The sequence below is a fragment of the Rhinichthys klamathensis genome, unplaced genomic scaffold, assembly GCF_029890125.1.
Source record: "Rhinichthys klamathensis goyatoka isolate OS25496 unplaced genomic scaffold, OSU_Roscu_1.1 h1tg000792l_1, whole genome shotgun sequence".
In the NCBI taxonomy this organism is placed as follows: Eukaryota; Metazoa; Chordata; class Actinopteri; order Cypriniformes; family Leuciscidae; genus Rhinichthys; species Rhinichthys klamathensis.
The window spans coordinates 159,050-180,000 of record NW_026607188.1 but is presented as its reverse complement, the minus strand read 5'-3'; the positions used below and the strand labels follow the sequence as shown (position 1 = coordinate 180,000).

General features: G+C 45.3%; 1 protein-coding gene, 1 long non-coding RNA gene and 1 other non-coding gene across 5 annotated transcripts in view; 2 read left to right on the top strand and 1 right to left on the bottom strand.

The window, feature by feature from the left end:
- kpnb1 (karyopherin (importin) beta 1) overlaps window positions 1-20,138 on the top strand; it is a 25,357-nt gene extending 5,219 nt beyond the window's left edge. The window contains exons 4-22 of one of the 2 annotated variants that reach the window (XM_056243409.1): window positions 3,732-3,932; window positions 4,021-4,173; window positions 4,249-4,308; window positions 4,424-4,513; window positions 5,432-5,542; window positions 5,624-5,725; window positions 6,844-7,068; window positions 7,140-7,331; window positions 10,020-10,150; window positions 11,891-12,038; window positions 12,584-12,655; window positions 12,732-12,876; window positions 13,535-13,617; window positions 13,985-14,092; window positions 14,907-15,050; window positions 16,883-16,988; window positions 17,074-17,188; window positions 17,852-18,013; window positions 19,066-20,138. In XM_056243409.1, the coding sequence (XP_056099384.1) occupies window positions 3,732-3,932; window positions 4,021-4,173; window positions 4,249-4,308; window positions 4,424-4,513; window positions 5,432-5,542; window positions 5,624-5,725; window positions 6,844-7,068; window positions 7,140-7,331; window positions 10,020-10,150; window positions 11,891-12,038; window positions 12,584-12,655; window positions 12,732-12,876; window positions 13,535-13,617; window positions 13,985-14,092; window positions 14,907-15,050; window positions 16,883-16,988; window positions 17,074-17,188; window positions 17,852-18,013; window position 19,066 (2,349 nt within the window). In that variant the 3' untranslated portion in view covers window positions 19,067-20,138. Of the gene's footprint in view, window positions 1-3,731; window positions 3,933-4,020; window positions 4,174-4,248; window positions 4,309-4,423; window positions 4,514-5,431; window positions 5,543-5,623; window positions 5,726-6,843; window positions 7,069-7,139; window positions 7,332-10,019; window positions 10,151-11,890; window positions 12,039-12,583; window positions 12,656-12,731; window positions 12,877-13,534; window positions 13,618-13,984; window positions 14,093-14,906; window positions 15,051-16,882; window positions 16,989-17,073; window positions 17,189-17,851; window positions 18,014-18,989 lie in introns of both variants that reach the window. The other variant, XM_056243408.1, reaches the window with a different exon arrangement.
- LOC130077972 (uncharacterized) overlaps window positions 1-20,951 on the bottom strand; it is a 163,536-nt gene that overhangs the window by 126,918 nt on the left and 15,667 nt on the right. The window lies entirely within an intron of this gene.
- LOC130077973 (small nucleolar RNA SNORA79) lies at window positions 13,642-13,781 on the top strand. Its single transcript, XR_008805863.1, has one exon. It is a non-coding gene; the product is annotated as a small nucleolar RNA SNORA79 (small nucleolar RNA).

Sequence of the window (20,951 nt, the reverse complement as noted above, 5' to 3'; positions counted from 1 at the left end):
GGCATGCCATGACCAAACCTAAGCTGCTATCAGAGAAGTAACGTTGGTCGACTTATATCTGTAGTAGTGATCATGACCCTTTGACTACATAGACTGTTTCTGCTGCTCCCTGATACAAGATACCTGTTCAGAAAAAAGAAAAGAAAAGAAAACTGGACTCGTTTTAACAAGCTAGATAAAAGGTAATGCCCTGGCAGTGGCAAATAGCTTTGTTTAAATATTTGATTTGATTACGTTAATGTTTAAGTTGAGATTTACAAGAAATATTTTATTGATACTGTGTAAAGGGAATACTGCTGGTATAAAAGCACCTTATTTGTTTAAAGTTTTTGCAAACCACATGTTATTGCACTTTTGTAGCAGTACATTTAAATCAAAAGTGCGCAATACACTACTTTAGAATTCATTATTCAATTTTGCGCGTAACAATGCAATGAATCGCGATTAATCGCAAGAAAATCATGCGATTAATCGCGATTAAATTTTTTAATCGTTGCCCAGCACTAATATATATATATATATATGTATGAGAATTTTTTGTTTCATAATTGTGGCTTTATAGATGTGTTGGCTCAATTAATCCTCATATTAATGTACAATCAACTTAAAGGCGGTGTAGTCTGAATAATCAAGGCCAGTGTCACCAGTATGGAAACCATAGTGAAATACTACTTTTAATGGCTGATTTTATCCTCAAATTATAACTATAGCATACTTTTTAAATATTTACTGTCTTAACCATTTATTTAAGGGTTAGTTCAACCAAAAATGAAAATGATGTCATTAATGACTCTCCCTCATGTCGTCCCAAGCCCGTCAGACCTCCGTTCATCTTCGGGACACAGTTTAAGATATTTTAGATTTAGTCCGAGAGCTTTCTGTCCCTCCATTGTAAATGTGTGTGCGGTATACTGTCCTTGTCCAGAAAGATGATAAAGACATCATCAAAGTAGTCCATGTGACATCAGTGGGTTAGTTAGAGTGTGTTGAAGCATCGAAAATACATTTTGGTCCAAAAATAACAAAAACTATGCCTTTATTCAGCATTGTATTGTGTTCCGGTTCTGTTGTGGATCCGCGTTCACGAGTCCGCAGTGCCGCTGCTGATGTGTGTCTTACGTCAGCGGCGGCACTGAACGCGGATCCACAACAGAACCCGAATACACACACACACACACCAGACACACATCAGCAGCGTCTTACGTCAGCGGCGGCACTGAACGCGGATCCACAACAGAACCCGAACACACACACACACACCAGACACACATCAGCAGCGTCTTACGTCAGCGGCGGCACTGAACGCGGATCCACAACAGAACCGGAACACAATACAATGCTGAATAAAGGCGTAGTTTTTGTTATTTTTGGACCAAAATGTATTTTCGATGCTTCAAAACACTCTAACTAACCCACTGATGTCACATGGACTACTTTGATGTCTTTATTGCCTTTCTGGACAAGGACAGTATACCGTACATATATTTACAATGGAGGGACAGAAAGCTCTCGGACTAAATCTAAAATATCTTAAACTGTGTCCCGAAGATGAACGGAGGTCTGACGGGCTTGGGACGACATGAGGGAGAGTCATTAATGACATCATTTTCATTTTTGGGTGAACTAACCCTTAAAGGTTATGGAATGTCCAATTTTAATATAATTCATTCAATCTATGATCACAAATGTTTTAGTGTGAAACTCTTCTCTCTCTGTGTTTCAAAGTTATTTTACAGCTTAACCCTTTCCCTACCAGCGTTTTTGAAAAGTTGCCAGCCACCGCCAGCATTTGATCATTTCACGAAAGTTTTATGTCCTCATTTCAGAAGATGTCTAATAGCGCCCCCTACTGCATAATCATGGGCGGGGAAAGAGTTAATTGTCATGCTAAATATGTAGCAGAATTGGTTATCAGTAGAGATGTTCCGATACTCTTTTTCCCTTCCCGATACCGATTCCGAGACCTGGACTCAGGCTATAGGCCGATACGAGTACTGATCCGATACCTGGACTCAGGGTATAGGCCGATACGAGTACTGATCCGATACCTGGACTCAGGGTATAGGCCGATACGAGTACTGATCCGATACCTGGACTCAGGGTATAGGCCGATACGAGTACTGATCCGATTCCTGGACTCAGGGTATAGGCCGATACGAGTACTGATCCGATACCTGGACTCAGGGTATAGGCCGATACGAGTACTGATCCGATACCTGGACTCAGGGTATAGGCCGATACGAGTACTGATCCGATACCTGGACTCAGGGTATAGGCCGATACGAGTACTGATCCGATACCTGGACTCAGGGTATAGGCCGATACGAGTACTGATCCGATACCTGGACTCAGGGTATAGGCCGATACGAGTACTGATCCGATACCTGGACTCAGGGTATAGGCCGATACGAGTACTGATCCGATTCCTGGACTCAGGGTATAGGCCGATACGAGTACTGATCCGATACCTGGACTCAGGGTATAGGCCGATACGAGTACTGATCCGATTCCTGGACTCAGGGTATAGGCCGATACGAGTACTGATCCGATACCTGGGTGTGTATCTGTACAGCTGCAATTCATACTAGCCCTGTATGAATTATAGAATTATTTGATGGTGTGCTTCAGACTTATCCCTTAATTAAACATGAACAAATACATACAGTGAACTAAAATATTTTTATTATCTGACATTTCACAGCAATATATTATTTACAGTATTCTTTCTCAAGTGAAATAGAACTTAAAATGCAGCCACACATCTAATACACAACATAACTGTATAAAAAAAGTGCAACAAATAAATCTAGGAATCTAAAAAATGATATATGAATAATATAAGAAAATAACCTCTTTATAACTTAAAGTCCAGAAACAATTTTGTTAAAGAAACAGCATTTCAGTTTTGACAGCGGCTGGTCATCCAGAACAATAAACTCGATAATTTAGTGGGTTATATTTATCGCTCGTTGGCTGTCTTTTGAAAACTTTTCTCTTTGTTTGAATGAAGCTTCCAGAGATTGTTGATTCTGGCGCGGCTCATCCTCCTCTGCCTTTGTGTAACCCTCGTGTTCTGCGGGGTGACGCGTCTTCTAAGGCTTTAAGTTACTCATGTTGAAGTTGCTAATACTTGTTCCACCCCTCGAAATTGCAGTATGGCATACGAGACATGTCGGCGTTTTACTGGCTAGCTGGTCCAGTCTGAAATACGCGCGCGCGTTTTCTTCTTCGCTGCTCTAAACAGTGGTTGCTTGTGGCAACAGCACAACTTCCTGTGTCGCCACAAGCAACCACTGTTTAGAGCAGCGAAGAATTGATCTCCGATTTGCAGCGTTAAGCAAAGATAGCGTGGACAACTAGTTATTGTTTAAGAAAAGGGTATCGGATCGGTACATGGGTAGAAGTACTCGCCGATACCGATGCCAGAATTTTTATTGGTATCGGCGGCATTTCCGATACTAGAATCGGAACAACTCTAGTTATCAGTATTTGAGGATCGTGCCTTTCGATACAACATCAGTATCACAAGCGGCTCTACTTTTATGTGTTAACCCTTCACGCTCAGAGTCCGCAGCACTCGCATGAGTCTGAGACGGCCTGTAGAAGACCTCTGAATGTTCTTTGTCTGGTTTGGTTTTCAGTAGGGCTGTCCATCGTTGGTCAACCGGCCATCTTTGATGTCTTGATGTCTGTGTTGTGGAGTGCTCAGTGTGTTGTCTCGTGTGCTGTAGGTGCTGCAGACTCTGGGAACGGAGACCTATCGGCCCAGCTCCGCGTCCCAGTGTGTGGCGGGCATCGCGTGCGCAGAGATCCCAGTGAACCAGTGGCCCGAGCTCATCCCTCAGCTGGTGGCCAACGTGACGGACCCCAGCAGCACTGAGCACATGAAGGAGTCCACGCTCGAGGCCATCGGATACATCTGCCAGGACATCGTGAGTCCTCAGCCATGACCATAACCCTAACCCTGTTACTGCGCTGTCTCATGATGCCCGTTTAACCTGACCCGGCCAACCCTTTCAGGACCCAGAGCACCTTCAGGACAACGCCAACCAGATCCTGACCGCCATCATCCAGGGCATGAGGAAGGAGGAGCCCAGCAACAACGTCAAGCTGGCCGCCACTAATGCGCTGCTCAACTCACTGGAGTTCACAAAAGCCAACTTCGATAAGGAGGTACTGCCAGTGCGGGTGCTTTTAGACTAGTGCTCATGCAGTGGAGGGGCATCACATCTCTTTCTCTTTCTCTAGACGGAGAGACACTTCATCATGCAGGTCGTTTGTGAAGCCACGCAGTGTCCGGACACCAGGGTGCGTTCCTCTCGTTTAACATGCAGAACGTGGCCATCAAACTGTGATCATCTCCTCTACAGACACTGACAATTAAGTGTCCATGAGTATGTTTAATGATTGTGTGTTTCTGTAGGTGAGAGTGGCTGCGCTACAGAACCTGGTGAAGATCATGTCCCTGTATTATCAGTACATGGAGACGTACATGGGCCCTGCATTGTTTGCTGTAAGTTTGCAGATGAGGATGTTGAATAATACTTATATTCGTGCCCTGATACCTTGTAGAGTGACAAACAAGGTTCATATTGAGGTCACGTACAAGCTTCAAAGATTCACTTGTGACTGACAGCCTGTGTGAGAAATGTGAGAATGAAAGATGAATCAGTCCTATTCATTGACATGGAATACTAATGTTTGGGCAGTTAATTATTAGCCCAGCTATTTTAACAAAACCACAGTTGGCAGTGGCCTGTGTGCTAATTAGAGATGCACCAATTGTAATTTTCTTGGTCGATTCTTTTTGTGTGTGTAAGTGCCTGCCAATACAGATTCTGATTTTCTTTCTTGGAACTATAATTGAAGAAAAGTTGATTTTGTTTGAACATGCTGTCAGTGCAAAATTTTATTTAAAAAGGTAAATAAAATGAGAACAAATAAACAAATAGCAAACAACAGCACAAATAAATGCCATAGAATAAAGAGATATGAAATAAACACTGCTTCGGTGCGTGTGCTTTTGGAGTGAGCCTCCCAGAATGCTTTAGATGTCTCGCTAATTAAAACACCTTGGTTAACTCATCAGCTTGTTAGTGTGTTGAGTAGGAGACATCTAAAGCACTGCGATTGAGACAGATCTGTGTGTGTGCACATTACTTTTTCTTGCTCCACACGTGGAAAAGAGGCACATCTATAAACAAATCAGATGGCACAAAAACATGTAACCTTTGTAGGGAACGTATTTTAAAAACATGCAGACATGAATTTAATGTAGATTTAAGATATTCCGAAACAGTGCTGAAATCATGAAACTAAAAATGACAGCATAAGTCTGACAGCATGAGGCGCAGTGAAAGCAGCGTCTGCTGCAGAGGAGCGCTGAGTGCCAGTGGTGTTGTCAGTGTCTCACCAGCTTCTCTGCGTTCAGATCACAATAGAGGCCATGAAGAGCGACATCGATGAAGTGGCCTTACAGGGGATCGAGTTTTGGTCCAACGTCTGCGACGAGGAAATGGATCTGGCCATTGAAGCTACTGAGGTGATGCTGGCGTTACATCTGCAATCTGCTAGTCAAACAAATGCTTTACGGTTTTTGATGTGTGTTAACGTTTGTCCTCAGGCTTCTGAACAGGGTCGTCCTCCAGAGCACACAAGCAAGTTTTATGCTAAAGGAGCTCTGCAGTACCTGGTGCCCATCCTCACTCAGACGCTCACCAAACAGGTAACGCTGGTGTCGTGGAGGGGGGGTTCCCGGGTGTGAGGCGTGTTAGCAGTAACTTCCTTATCACTGGCAGACAGTAGCACACACACTCAGAGCAATACACTGAGTCTCATTCACTCAAGTCATAACTTAAATAACTAGTTTGCGTTTAGTTATTCCATTTGATTATGACCATGACTATAACAGTAGCCTATCAGTTATTTCAGTATCAAATCAAATAAAAATCACATCAAAATGCAGTAAGTGCACATGCACAGCCAGCGGATGGAGTAGAAATGGGCCTTTTCTCTAAGTATCATGAACTGGAGTGCTTTTTTGCCATTTTTTTCATGAACCGACTTTTTGTAACTTGCATATACAGTCCCTGTTTAGTAGTTTGGCCTTTCTGTATGCTGCACAATAAACAGAAGCGAGCTCACCTGATGTTTCATGTAGTAGTTCTACTTTTGTTCATGTAGGTGAGCATGTAGTCCTGGGTGTACTTCATTTCCCGCATTTCCCTCCGCCTTTAGGCAAGGCAAGTTTATTTATATAGCACATTTCATACACAATGGTAATTCAAAGTGCTTTACATAGAAGAAATAAAAAAAATCTAAAGAAATAACAATAATTAAAAGAGTTTAGAATAAAGAAATTAAAATTAAATTAAAAGGTTTATGGATATTACTAGTAATCTACCTTTACTAGTATACTCCTTTGGCCGTGAGTGCGGACAGACTCATTCTGCAATCTAGTGGACTTTGTTTCCAGAAAATTAGGTTGCACACGTATGCTTACGACTGAAGTATACTTTAAGCAGTGTCATGTACTGTATTTTTACATTCAGTTCACATCTGTAAAGCTGATCTGTCTGTCTTCAGCCTCCAGGACCAGAGCTATCAGCTTTATAAAATGAGTTGTGCTGTATTATCACTTGTATTACTCGTTTATCATGTAATGGAGCAGCTCATATACAGAAGACCAGCTCTGGGCTCGTATGTCTAATGGGGAGCTTCCAGTCGTATGCATTGAAAAACTGCTTTGAAATAAATATGAAAGTGTTTGCTTCTATATAGTGTTTGAGTTAATTCTATGCGTTCTATGGGAATGTTACTGAGGAGTCTATGTGCTGTTTGAAGGATGAGAATGATGACGACGACGACTGGAACCCGTGTAAGGCCGCTGGCGTGTGTCTGATGCTTTTAGCCACGTGTTGTGAGGACGATGTGGTGCCACACGTGTTGCCCTTCATCAAAGAGCACATCAAACACCCCGACTGGCGCTACCGGGACGCCTCGGTCATGGCCTTCGGGTCCATTCTGGAGGGTCCCGAACTCAACCAGCTCAAACCACTCGTCATCCAGGTAAGGGTTTACACTCAGGCTAATCGGCTGTCGACCTGTGACTGCAGGTGTGTGACGCTCTCGTGTGTTAGGCCATGCCCACGCTCATCGAGCTGATGAAGGACCCCAGTGTGGTGGTGCGGGACACGACGGCCTGGACGCTGGGACGCATCTGTGACCTGCTCCCCGAGGCTGCGATCAATGAGGTGTATCTGGCCCCGCTCCTGCAGTGCCTGATCGAGGGCCTCGGGGCCGAACCACGCGTGGCCTCCAACGTCTGCTGGGTAACAACACCTTCATGTTCTGTCACATGACTGCTTTCATGACCACTGATCAGTGAGCGCAGTGACATGCACAGTCCTGACCACATAATCTGGTTATGTAAACGTGTTAATATCCGTTTTCCTTTATTCTTAACCAATTTCAATTAACCAATCAACACCGCTAGATTTTTCCGGGCATGTAAACTCATTAACCAGCGTTCTGTGGCTTATTGAAGTGCGCATGTGATGCAGTAGGAAATATATATCGGAAACTATGACTTTCTTTACCCAAGAAATGATCAAATGTATTCTGATCTCATGCAGCCGAAATAGTAGCAGTTCAGTCAAAATACTGCGTATTTATTAAACCTCACATCTCGCATAACAAATGAAATGTTTGCAGTAGATACACCTGGAAATAACCAGATTTATTGATGGTTTGTAAGTGTGGTTTATTTGCTTCCCTGGTCTATTGGTTGGCATGTTAACCTGAACATGTTAAATCAATAAGCTGGTTTTCGTGAGCTTTCAGTGTGCATGTAAATGTGCTCATTGTATTGGGGTGTTGGAATAACTGAAACAGCTGTGCACTAGGGTGAAGGAATTTCCCATTGAGTGGCTCAATATCGCTAATCACAATATCATCGCCATTTATGTATGTATTGCTATATAAATAAGTGTTACAATGTGGTCAGCAGGGACGGAAACGAGGACATAAGGAACCAATGGAACTAAACGTGTTGAAACGGGAACTAAAGTGAGCAAAATAAGGGTCCACGTTACAGATTATAACAGTTCCGATCCTTAAATCTGCTTTCTGCTGATATTTCCCCAGCATCAGCACTGCTGGTCTCCGCGTGTCCAGCCAGTGCAGTTACAGTGTTACGCCACTAGGCAGCAAGCGACTTAAGGCTGATTTATACTTCTGCGTCGGACCTACGCCGGAGCCTCTACGCTATAGACTGCGCGTTGGTTTTCATTTATACTTCTGCGTCGTTGTCCGTGTTGACGCGCAATTACACATGCAGAGGGAGCATGTGAAACCCGGGGAGCGGTTCTAGCAGGCCAATCACAGCGCTCGCGGTACGCGTAGAATTGATGCGTTGTTACATTTTTGGAGAGGTGCACGTCAGGGTACGCGCGCTACACACGGCCTACGACGTAGCTACGGCGTGAGTTCGACGCAGAAGTATAAATTGGGCTTTAAGTCATTAAACCGTTCATTCAACGAACACATTCAAAAACGCTGATTCATTCAAAGATAGATGTAATGAAACAAGTTTTTAAAATTACTGTAACTTTGAGCGCCTCAGCTGACCAGCAATGTGTCGCATGAGCAACGCTGAAGCTAATGCTTTACTTCATAGAGATCAATAGGGGCTTTCGCACCGGATAGTTGTAGGAACGGGCCACCCGGGTGGGTCCCGGAGAACTAATGCTTCCCATAGGAACGTTTTCCTGGCTGCATTCGCACCGCTAGTAGGAACTCTGGAGAGACGTGAGCCGCGCTTGTTGTGACCTTTATGTTGATGGCTCTGAGAACGCCTGAGCCTGAGGAAACGGCGCTCGCATTCTCCGTGTTCATTCGTTTACGATCTAACAGTGCCGTCTAATACGTTATTAGATTGAACTGCCATACATCGAAATTTAGACAGTTAAAGTTATTAGCGTATGCCGTGCGGTTGATGTCCAGTGTCGCTGAGCAGAAATACTTAATCCTGTTTCTCTCGGTCTCAAAGTTGCGTTGGATTTTCTCCTCAGCGTAAAGGGTTAGATGCTCATCTATCACTGTTTTACATGTTCGCAGAGTTAGTTTGAGGATTAAATATATAGGCTATAATCTGTGTTTACAGCCTTTTTAATAATGGCGGGTGCTGGTGTTTCGCGTGCGTTCGGCCAATCAGCGAACACTAACGTCTCGGATAGTCCCTATAGACTCTGAAGTAGGAGTAAATTAGTTCCTCCAAAAGAGTTCCTAGAACTAATAGTTCCTGTGGCGCGAACACGCCTAACTCCGGGATCTCCCGCCAATAGTTGTAGGACCGATGAAGAGGTTCCTGCGGTGCGAAAGCCCCTAATGGCATTGATTCTCTCTCTCAACCTCTCGCTCACATTCACTCTGTTCAGGCTTGTTGATAAGTGCAAATCCACGGAGCCTCTGTACAAATCACCATAAACTGAGTCTTAACTTATTCAACGTTTAATACTCATGCACAATGTGTACAACAGATTGCTTGCGTTCCTCTGCGGTGAGATTGTCAGTATCGCGGTATTACAGTATTGTGGTGATCGCCACTGCCCGACTTGGCACTGAATCTAACGCAACAAATGTTTAGACAAAACTATGTAATTTGCATAAATATTGGTGCAATATAAATGTTGCATGGTAAAGTGTGTGCATGTAGTTGCATATTTAATTACGCTGTTTGCTTCTGCTTCTGCTAGTCCTAACTTAACCCTGAGCCCTAACCCTGTGTGTGTGTGTGTGTATCGCCTCAATAGCAGCAAAAGTCCGTCTGGTGAGAAACTTGCTAAATTTGTTCAGTCTACCTTTGAATCAAATGCTGTATTTTCTAAAGCACGTGTGTAGTTGAAGACACCCAGTATAGAGCGTGATCAGTGTGTTCGACGCCTCTGACCCGTTGCACACACACTGGGAGTGTGCGTGTGGTGGTGCTGTAAGATGAGGCTCACAGATGCTGTTTTCAGGCCTTCTCTAGTTTGGCTGAGGCGGCGTATGAAGCGACCGACGCTGCGGAGGATCAGGAGGAGCCCAGCACGTACTGCCTGTCCTCGTCCTTCGAGCTCATCGTGCAGAAGCTGCTGGAGACCACGGACAGGTAAACACCACGCCTGACACTCCTTTCAGTAACTTATGCAAGATAAACTTCTAATTAACTCTTATTTTCTTTCAGTAAGGGTTAGGAAAAGGCAGTGCATAAGCTTCAGACGCCATCTTGTACCTTGTTTCCTAAATACCTGCTGCTGTAGGGTTAGGGTCAGGTTAGGGTCGCTGCCGTCCAGAACGGGTCAGGTTAGGGTCACTGCCGTCCAGAACGGGTCAGGTTAGCGTCGCTGCTGTCCAGAACAGGTCAGGTTAGGGTCGCTGCCGTCCAGAACGGGTCACGTTAGGGTCGCTGCCGTCCAGAACGGGTCAGGTTAGGGTCACTGCCGTCCAGAACGGGTCAGGTTAGCGTCGCTGCTGTCCAGAACAGGTCAGGTTAGGGTCGCTGCCGTCCAGAACGGGTCAGGTTAGGGTCGCTGGTGTCCAGAACAGGTCAGGTTAGGGTCGCTGCCGTCCAGAACGGGTCAGGTTAGGGTCACTGCCGTCCAGAACGGGTCAGGTTAGCGTCGCTGCTGTCCAGAACAGGTCAGGTTAGGGTCGCTGCCGTCCAGAACGGGTCAGGTTAGGGTCGCTGGTGTCCAGAACAGGTCAGGTTAGGGTCGCTGCCGTCCAGAACGGGTCAGGTTAGGGTCACTGCCATCCAGAACGGGTCAGGTTAGGGTCGCTGGTGTCCAGAACGGGTCAGGTTAGGGTCGCTGGTGTCCAGAACGGGTCAGGTTAGGGTCGCTGCCGTCCAGAACGGGTCAGGTTAGGGTCGCTGCCGTCCAGAACGGGTCAGGTTAGGGTCGCTGCCGTCCAGAACGGGTCAGGTTAGGGTCGCTGCCATCCAGAACGGGTCAGGTTAGGGTCGCTGCCATCCAGAACGGGTCAGGTTAGGGTCGCTGCCGTCCAGAACGGGTCAGGTTAGGGTCGCTGCCGTCCAGAACGGGTCAGGTTAGGGTCGCTGCCGTCCAGAACGGGTCAGGTTAGGGTCGCTGCCGTCCAGAACGGGTCAGGTTAGGGTCGCTGCCGTCTAGAACGGGTCAGGTTAGGGTCGCTGCCGTCCAGAACGGGTCAGGTTAGGGTCGCTGCCGTCCAGAACGGGTCACGTTAGGGTCGCTGCCGTCTAGAACGGGTCAGGTTAGGGTCGCTGCCGTCCAGAACGGGTCAGGTTAGGGTCGCTGCTGTCCAGAACGGGTCAGGTTAGGGTCGCTGCCGTCCAGAACGGGTCAGGTTAGGGTCGCTGCCGTCTAGAACGGGTCAGGTTAGGGTCGCTGCCGTCTAGAACGGGTCAGGTTAGGGTCGCTGCCGTCCAGAACGGGTCAGGTTAGGGTCGCTGCTGTCCAGAACGGGTCAGGTTAGGGTTGCTTCTGTTCAGAACGGGTTCAGGACGTTTCAATGCTCACATCTTTAAATACCTCCATTTGTGGTATGAGAGATCTGATCATGACATGTTTTAGACCCCATTTCCAGCTGTATCTAGCGATGACCTCTTGTGATTCGATCACCAAAACGCATCGTAATTCCTGGTGTAAAAAGGGCCAGTAATGTTATTACTTGGTGTTATAATTAAGATATTAGATAATATAATTTCTACATACGGAATAGTCCACCAACGTGTTCCCTATTTTTGGGCGAAATGTTTTGAGTTTTAGTCCCAGATAACCTGCAGTCATAATCCCAGGCCAGGTGAATATGATTGAGCTGCTCTTCTCTGGTTATCGGTTCTGAGGCTCAGCGTGTTCTCTGTTGGCAGGCCCGATGGGCATCAGAATAACCTGCGCAGTGCGGCGTACGAGGCCCTGATGGAGATCGTGAAGAACAGTGCGAAGGATTGTTACCCAGCGGTGCAGAAGACCACACTGGTCATCATGGAGCGATTGCAGCAGGTCCTGCAAATGGAGGTGAAGCCCCGCCCTCGCTGCTGGCCTAGAGCAGGGCAAGCACAAACATTACATGATTCAGTGCCGATTCTCCTGAACCCTGTCAGTGGCTACATTAATGTCAAAGCTAACTGATTTGTGTACAAACGTTCAAATTACACAAGATATAAAACAAATATATTATATTTTATAAATATTTTATAAAAACTTTGAGACCATTGTTTCTACCCAAAGTTCGTTATTTTTATAAATATGAACAAAATGGTGACTATTTTATTCAAACGTACATTAAGTAATGACAACGAGGTTAAGTAAAGATTTATGTAATATGATGTATTTACCTTTTCTGAGGTAAATGTGATGTTTGAAAACGGCACAGACTAAAAGGTTGATTTGAGATTTAAGAATCCATATTGGTGCATCAAAATGAGAATAGATTAAAATATTGTTTAGCGTGTGTGAGATGTTTAGACACAGCTTGACTTGTTCTGTAAATATAGCACCAGTGTATGCGGATGATGCTGGTGTTGGCTTGATGTAATTGAATGCTTGTGTGTTTTGTCCAGTCTCACATCCAGAGCACGTCAGACAGGATCCAGTTCAATGATCTACAGTCTCTCCTGTGCGCCACCCTGCAGGTCAGCCCTCACAACGTGTGTGTCTGTGTGTGTCTGTCTCTGTGTGTGTGTGCTCAGCTCTCTTGTCCTCCAACAGAACGTGTTGCGTAAGGTTCAGCACCAGGACGCGCTGCAGATCTCGGATGTGGTGATGGCGTCTCTGCTGCGCATGTTCCAGAGCACCGCTGGTTCTGGAGGCGTTCAGGAGGACGCGCTCATGGCCGTCAGCACGCTAGTGGAAGGTGAGGCCTGCTTATCCCGGTGCTAGCATATGAGCTAAACGCGCTGTTCACGCTAGTGGAAGCTGAGGCCTGCTTATCCCGGTGCTAGCATATGAGCTAAACGCGCTGTTCACGCTAGTGGAAGCTGAGGCCTGCTTATCCCGGTGCTCGTGTCAGCTATCGGCTCTGGGTACTGCTGGAAATAAGGTGCATTGTTGGAAACCATCGCTAGTGGCCACATAGTAAATACAGACACACGTTCTCGGGCGTTGTTTCCCGCTGGTGGTGTTGATCTGGTCTCCTGTGTCAGTGCTGAAGCCAGCTAGAAACATTGATCAAATCACCTCCTGTAATCCACTGTTCGGATGCTCTTCCTCATAACAGCCGCAAGGATTAAACATCTCAGTAATTACAGCTGACAATCTTATCCTTTTCCTTTGGCTCTTTCTGTTTGAGCTGCATAACATTGCTTCTTATTTTGATATTTGTGTGACTTGACCCGTGCGAGAAGGGTTAGGATGTGATAAAAATAAGTCAAAATCTGACACAAAGTGGTTATTGTAGCCTTATTTGAGAAGCCTTCAGGACTAAAACAAGCTTCACATGAAGTTCACAAGCTTTATTCAGTGTCTCGTTACAGCTGTGAATGAACTAACTTCCCCTTTTCCTTACAATCCAGTTTTGGGCAGTGATTTCTTGAAATACATGGAAGCCTTCAAGCCGTTCCTGGTCATCGGGCTGAAGAACTACGCAGAATATCAGGTAAAGCTTGTGCCGAGGCGGTGTTGATGATTGTTCCTCCTGCTGCTTTGAGGATTTGCAGCTCAGGATTTTGAATCATCACAGAGAAAGAGAGTCTGTTTCACCCAGCGTGTGCCGACCCTGCGGTCTCGTGGCCACGCTGGATATTGCGGGACTCTACATCTGCAGGAGCTTCCACTGAGAGGCTCTTCTGTGGACCATCCACAACACAAACAACCTCGATTTTAAAATATAACCTTGAGATTCATATTTAAAATGGAGTTGTTTACACTGATTTATGGTATTGGTAGTGTTAAAATCGCATGGCCAATGTAAAGTTCTTTGAAAGGAGTCCCACAGATGCGATGCTTGTCGTGTGTGTGTGCAGGTGTGTCTGGCTGCGGTGGGGCTGGTGTGTGATCTGTGTCGAGCGCTGATGGCCAATATTCTGCCTCACTGTGATGAAATGATGCAGCTACTGCTGGAAAACCTGGGTGTAAGTAATGGCCATTTCCTTAAAGACACCTTTTTATATGTGTGTGTGTTTGTGTGCGCATGTGCAACAGAACACCCCTGAAACATCTGACATCTGTACAATGTGAGTGGTTTTGCGTTACTATAATACTGTGACATACCATATTTTCTGGAAAAGATGCACCTGGTCAGATGCATTGAGGGGAAAAAGATTGTCACATTTCAGCTGCCCTCACAAAATATCCTTTAAATTTAGTGGAATTCAGAACTAAAATGAAAAATATCAGTATAAAACAAATTATAGCAGCATTCATTATAAACACCAGTTTTGTTTTAAATGTATTTGAGCTTGAACTACCTGCATGTGAGAATATAGAAATGAACTTGAGCTTGCGTACTCGTGCACACACCTGTACTGGTTCCGAATGACTGTGTGCATGCTTGGTGTTAATCGCAGTTTATAAATTGCAGCGTTTCAGATAATTTTTAAAAAACGTATATTCCAGAAAACACGGTAATTAAGCTCTCCTAATCACTTTAGTATTCAGGTTGTCTGTTTTAGGAAACATCAGTTTAAATATTTTGTTTTCATTCCATTGACCAGATTAAAGATGTCCTTACAAATAACAGCTGTGGTGTGTGACTAGGTTGTTATAGTTTACCGAAACAAACTAAACCTTAATCGAGGCCCGTGTCGGGCAATAAGAGAACAAGTGGGGTCAATTGTGATGTTGAATTTTGATTCTGAAGCTGTTGTTTCATTAGGCTCTCTCCCTCTATAGAGCAGAATATGGTATGCATTTACAGTAGAGTAATGCTGTGACGTGTGTTTGCAGAACGAGAATGTGCACAGGTCTGTGAAACCCCAGATCCTGTCCGTCTTTGGTGATATTGCTCTTGCCATTGGAGGGGAATTCAAAAAGTACCTGGACATTGTGCTGGACACACTGCAGCAGGCCTCGCAGGCACAGGTGGACAAGGTAACCCCACACACACACACACCTGCGCACACACCAGCACACTGCCCAAAACACTCAGGCGTTCCACGGGGCATTAAAAAGCATTAAATGGATTTTGTGAAAATTAAGGCCTTAAATGGCAGTAAAAAGCATTACATTTTAATCCTACAGGCATTAAAAATTTAGATGGTCTTGTACAATTTTATATTATCAATTTATTTCAATATAGCCTTCATAATTAATCATTTTAATTTGCTGTCACAAAATATGTACGTTAGTGTGATAAATGCGCGGAACCAGTTTGGTAATTGCAACTTTGGTATAGTTTCATCATTGCCTCGTCCAAATGTTGGTCAGTGCTTCTGTGTGACTGCAGTCACTCGGGTCGATGGGGACGTCATGCGCATGCGTTGCACAGCGTAGAGTAGGAAACATTGTTGAACTGAAGAAGTTAACAGCTTCAGTGATCTATGATCTTTGCTCGCTTTCTGTATATAGTTTATATTTGACCCGTGCTGGCTAAATGAGTGGGAATGGTGAGCTACAGACGAAACAAGTGAAAAATGTCTAGCGATCCCAATGCTCCAAATAGCAATTACACATCTAAAACTATAGGGGCTTTCGCACCGGATAGTTGTAGGAACGGGCCACCCGGGGGGGTCCTGGAGAACTAATGCTTCCCGTAGGAACGTTTTCCTGGCTGCATTCGCACCGCTAGTAGGAACTCTGGAGAGACGTGAGCCGCGCTTGTTGTGACCTTTATGTTGACGGCTCTGAGAACGCCTGAGCCTGAGGAAACGGCGCTCGCATTCTCCGTGTTCATTCGTTTACGATCTAACAGTGCCGTCTAATACGTTATTAGATTGAACTGCCATACATCGGAATTTAGACAGTTAAAGTTATTAGCGTATGCCGTGCGGTTGATGTCCAGTGTCGCTGAGCAGAAATACTTAATCCTGTTTCTCTCGGTCTCAAAGTTGCGTTGGATTTTCTCCTCAGCGTAAAGGGTTAGATGCTCATCTATCACAGTTTTACATGTTCGTAGAGTTAGTTTGAGGATTAAATATATAGGCTATAATCTGTGTTAACAGCCTTTTTAATAATGGCGGGTGCTGGTGTTTCGCGTGGGTTCGGCCAATCAGCGAACACTAACGTCCCGGATAGTCCCTATAGACTCTGAAGCAGGAGTAAATTAGTTCCTCCAAAAGAGTTCCTAGAACTAATAGTTCCTGCGGCGCGAACACGCCTAACTCCGGGATCTCCCGCCAATAGTTGTAGGACCGATGAAGAGGTTCCTGCGGTGCGAAAGCCCCTAATCTTTATTTGTGCATTTTCTGAAGAGTACTTTTCCTTTGGCCATGAAAGTGCTGTTATTCTCGGCTCTCTTCTCAGCGCCTGGTGCTTCCCCTCAGCACAAGTTTGCTTTCGTTTTAAAGCGCAGTATTCCAACTTTATGAATATTCATAGCGAATTCTCAATGACTTGAGTCTGAACCAATGAAATGTGCTTTTGAAACTCATGCTGATGTAAAGAAAACGATGTTACTCGCGCTGACTGACAGAGCCGAAGTGTGTGCACAGACCCCATCGGTGTGTGTGGGAATGGATGCGTCCAGGTAACTGTTGTGAAGCTCATTCTAGAAGTGGTGGGAGTCTGGGCTTCCACATCACTTCAGATTCAACGTGTTCAGTGTCGTCCTCATGCACACGTGCTTTATAGTTGCATTTAATCATCATCTGGGGTCGTTATCAATGCCTGAAATGCTGAAATGAAGTTGGGCTTTTCTTCTTTCAAACTGGAAGCTAAACCAGGCTAACTGGGAGATTAACCAGTGGCTGCTTCTGTTGTTTCAGACAGACTATGATATGGTGGACTATTTGAATGAGCTGAGAGAAGGCTGTCTGGAAGCTTACACTGGGATCATCCAGGGCTTGAAAGGAGACCAGGAGAATGTACACCGTAAGTTTACCTTGATATCCATCTCGTAACTGTGTGAAGAGGATAAAGATTCCTGTATAAGCCATGTTTCCCTCTATCTGTGCAGCCGATGTAATGCTGGTACAGCCTCGTGTCGAGTTTATCTTGTCTTTCATCCAACACATTGCTGAGGACGAAGACCGCTCTGACGGGGTTGTTGCCAACGCCGTCGGCCTCATAGGGTAAGGACTGACGAGCAGGGTTAGTGCTGAGGGTTCCTCCACTCGCTCAGACCGGCCACTGCGAAGGGTTTTCACTGAATGTTGTTACGGACCAATATAACCTTGTATTCTCACGAAGTGCAGTTTCAAAGTTCTCAATTCCAGAGAATAAAAAGTAATAAAACAAGAACAGATAAATGCATGACAAGCCCGTGTTTTCCCATTCATCAACTAGACTCTGTGTTTAGGTTGTTCTGCTAGGTCTAACAGTGGCATTGAGGTAAGAGATTGGAAGTCCCATCAGCGGTCCTGAGTTTCTTTCACACTGGCCATGTTGTCGAGTCCTGGACCGGTTACTAAAACAATACTAGGTTTAGTCTGTAATAATGAAGAAAAGACTGGCCAATTTACAGTCTTCAACCTTCTGGGCTCATTGTGGTTCAGAGCTCCAGCAGGAGGATCTTGATTCACCAGGAAAGCTAGTGGCTGTGCTCTGCGTTTACGGAGGGGTTATAGTGAAGATTAGACACTGAATTCAGCCTTTTCTGCTCTCGCAGTCATTGGGTTTAGAAGGACACTGCCGATTTCTTTTTTGGGTGATTCCAATTAATCCTGTTTATTGGTCTAGCATGTTTCTTCTGTTGCTCTAGTATGCAAGTTGACATTTCTTCCCCCCTCCTAAAGTGACCTGTGTACAACTTTTGGGAAAGACGTGATGAAGCTGGTCGAGGTTCGACCTCAGATCAACGATCTGCTGACTGAAGGCCGGAGGTCCAAGATCACGAAGACCAAGACTTTAGCCACATGGGCCACGAAGGAGCTGCGCAAGCTGAAGAGCCAAGCTTGGTATGTGTCTGCACCTCCCTCATCAGACCCGTTCCTGCAGGGCTCTATTCACACACACACACACACACACACACACACACACACACACACGAAGGCTGAGAATGTCACAGTGCAAGTCTTCAGGCCTGTTCACGCCATCATGAATGTTTGAAACGATTTATGTAGACCAAAGCTAAAAAAACATCTCACGTGCTGAATGAAAAAGCGTTTCATTCTCGAGCAGTATGTGGGAATACAGCAGAATGTGCCGTTAGCTCACCAGGCCTGGATTGGTCATACATATTCGATGCATAGAGAAAAGTGAAGCCTATTCATTTGAGGGTGAAATGTGCCGTGTACGTGTTTCTTACATTTGTTTTACTATAGTTTAAAGGGTTCGTTCACACAAAAATGAAGATTCTGTCAGTAATTACTCTCCCTCATGTTGTTCCAACCCCGTTAGACTTTCGTTCATCTTCAGAACACAAATTAAGATATTTTTGATGAAATCTGAGAGCTGGATCACTCCTCCTTCTATAGGCTTCTATTGTAATTGAAACTTGCCGGCCCAGAAATTAAGTAAAAACATTGTTAAAATAGTGCAAGTGACTTCAGTGAGCCGGCGTTCTGGCGAAGCGCTGCGCTGTTACACTATGTGAGCTCATTCAGAAGAAGAAGAATAGTTGAATAAAGTCTTCTTTTTTTTTGCACAAGTAATCTCGTCGCTTGATAAACTTAAGGTTGAGCCACTGTAGTCACTTGCACTATTTTAACAATGTTTTTACTTAGTTTCTGGGCCGGCAGGTTTCAATTACAGTAGAAGCCTATGGCGTTTCGGGGTTGGAACAACATGAGGAGAGTAATTACTGACAGAATCTTCATTTTTGTGTGAACGAACCCTTTAAGGTCCTCAAAGTCCATATTCTGCCACATAACGGTCAGTTTTCCTCCATTATTGTAGATTTCTTCTCAGCCATTGTTTTCTTGTTGTTTTCAGATTACTGGCTGTGGAAATTCTACCAAGAATAATGGAAATCAAACCCACTGAGGTTTCTTCTGTCTTTTACACATAGAAGTCGAAGCAGAAGTGACGTGTGCGCTGAGATGAGTGTCTGAGAATGTGAGCGAGTGAGAACGAGTGCGAGAGACATCACACCACCTTCAGAGAGCAACTCCAGCAGTTGCCAGCAGAAACTCAGCGGCCGCGACCTTCACCTCTTCATGTGCAGAACTGTCTGACCCCACAAAAATTATTAAAAATGATCTACATTCTGTACACACTTGTGTTTGAAAAGCTAGTGCATCTTATTAGTACAGACTTGCCAGCTAAAGAAAGGACAGTTGTTCATGTGCGTCTGCAGAACATCTCTGAGGTGTTGCGACTGCAGATTGTTCCCTATTACACAATTCATTTGTCAGAAGATGTGACGAGAAGGAGATGCTGCTGGAGTTTATAATGGCGTGACTGGAGTGTGAGTGTGTGAATGAACGGCGGGGAAGCTGTTTCCACATCCCCTCTTACTATTTCAACCAATAATAAATAAACATGATAAATATCTTGTTTGCAAATTCCGTGAGATGCACTTATGTAAACCTAGGAGAGCAGCAGGCGGGACGGGCAGCGCTCGGGTGAACTGGCGCTGAGCTCCCTCATGCTTTCTGAAAGTCAATTGCTGCAGTATATATTTTTCCCCCTATTTTTTTTTTTTTTTTACTAAATAAAAATAAATGGTTCTCTTATTAGTGTGGATATGCAGAGCTTTCCTCTGTCCTAGGAAGGGAGACTTTGGCCACTCGAGGGGAAGTTCTAGCCGAGCGCTCCGGGTTCGAAGGCTTCAGGAATTACACTTCCACATCCTACTTTATTCTCCATTTGTTTTGCAGGAAAATGAGTGCCAAATCCTTGCGGATACCAATGGACTTGAGCTTAATGTTAAGATGTAGAAGATGCAAAATAAACATGTCAACAATGTCACAAATTTATTTGCATTGATATGCTTTGGTTGTAATTTTTTTTTATTTGTTTCTTGCGGCACTTAATTGGAGTCATTCACCGAGCTTTTAAAAAGAGACAATGGACAGAATCAGACATTTGTATGAGGTTATATTTTTCCATTGATATGAAAATAAAGTTAAATTAAACCTTTCTGTTTGTACTTCTGATACTTTTCCTTGTAATGCAAAGAGTCCGTTTCCATCAAGGCAGCCAGTTTACAGAATGCCTTGATTTCCAATCTTCACCGGATCCGATGGCTCCTACACCTCTAATGTGTTGAAGTGGCCCTGGACCCGACTGTGGGTCACCCTGCTGATGTGTGGGTCACCCTGCTGATGTGTGGGTCACCCTGCTGATGTGTGGGGGTCACCCTGCTGATGTGTGGGGGTCACCCTGCTGATGTGTGGGGGTCACCCTGCTGATGTGTGGGGGTCACCCTGCTGATGTGTGGGGGTCACCCTGCTGATGTGTGTGGGTCACCCTGCTGATGTGTGGGTCACCCTGCTGATGTGTGTGGGTCACCCTGCTGATGTGCGTGGTTCACCCTGCTGATGTGTGTGGGTCACCCTGCTGATGTGTGGGGGTCACCCTGCTGATGTGCGTGGGTCACCCTGCTGCTGATGTGTGGGTCACCCTGCTGATGTGTGTGGGTCACCCTGCTGATGTGCGTGGTTCACCCTGCTGATGTGTGTGGGTCACCCTGCTGATGTGTGGGGGTCACCCTGCTGATGTGCGTGGGTCACCCTGCTGCTGATGTGTGGGTCACCCTGCTGATGTGTGGGTCACCCTGCTGATGTGTGTGGGTCACCCTGCTGATGTGTGTGGGTCACCCTGCTGATGTGTGTGGGTCACCCTGCTGATGTGTGTGGGTCAACCTGCTGATGTGTGTGGGTCACCCTGCTGATGTGTGGGGGTCACCCTGCTGATGTGTGGGTCACCCTGCTGATGTGCGGGGGTCACCCT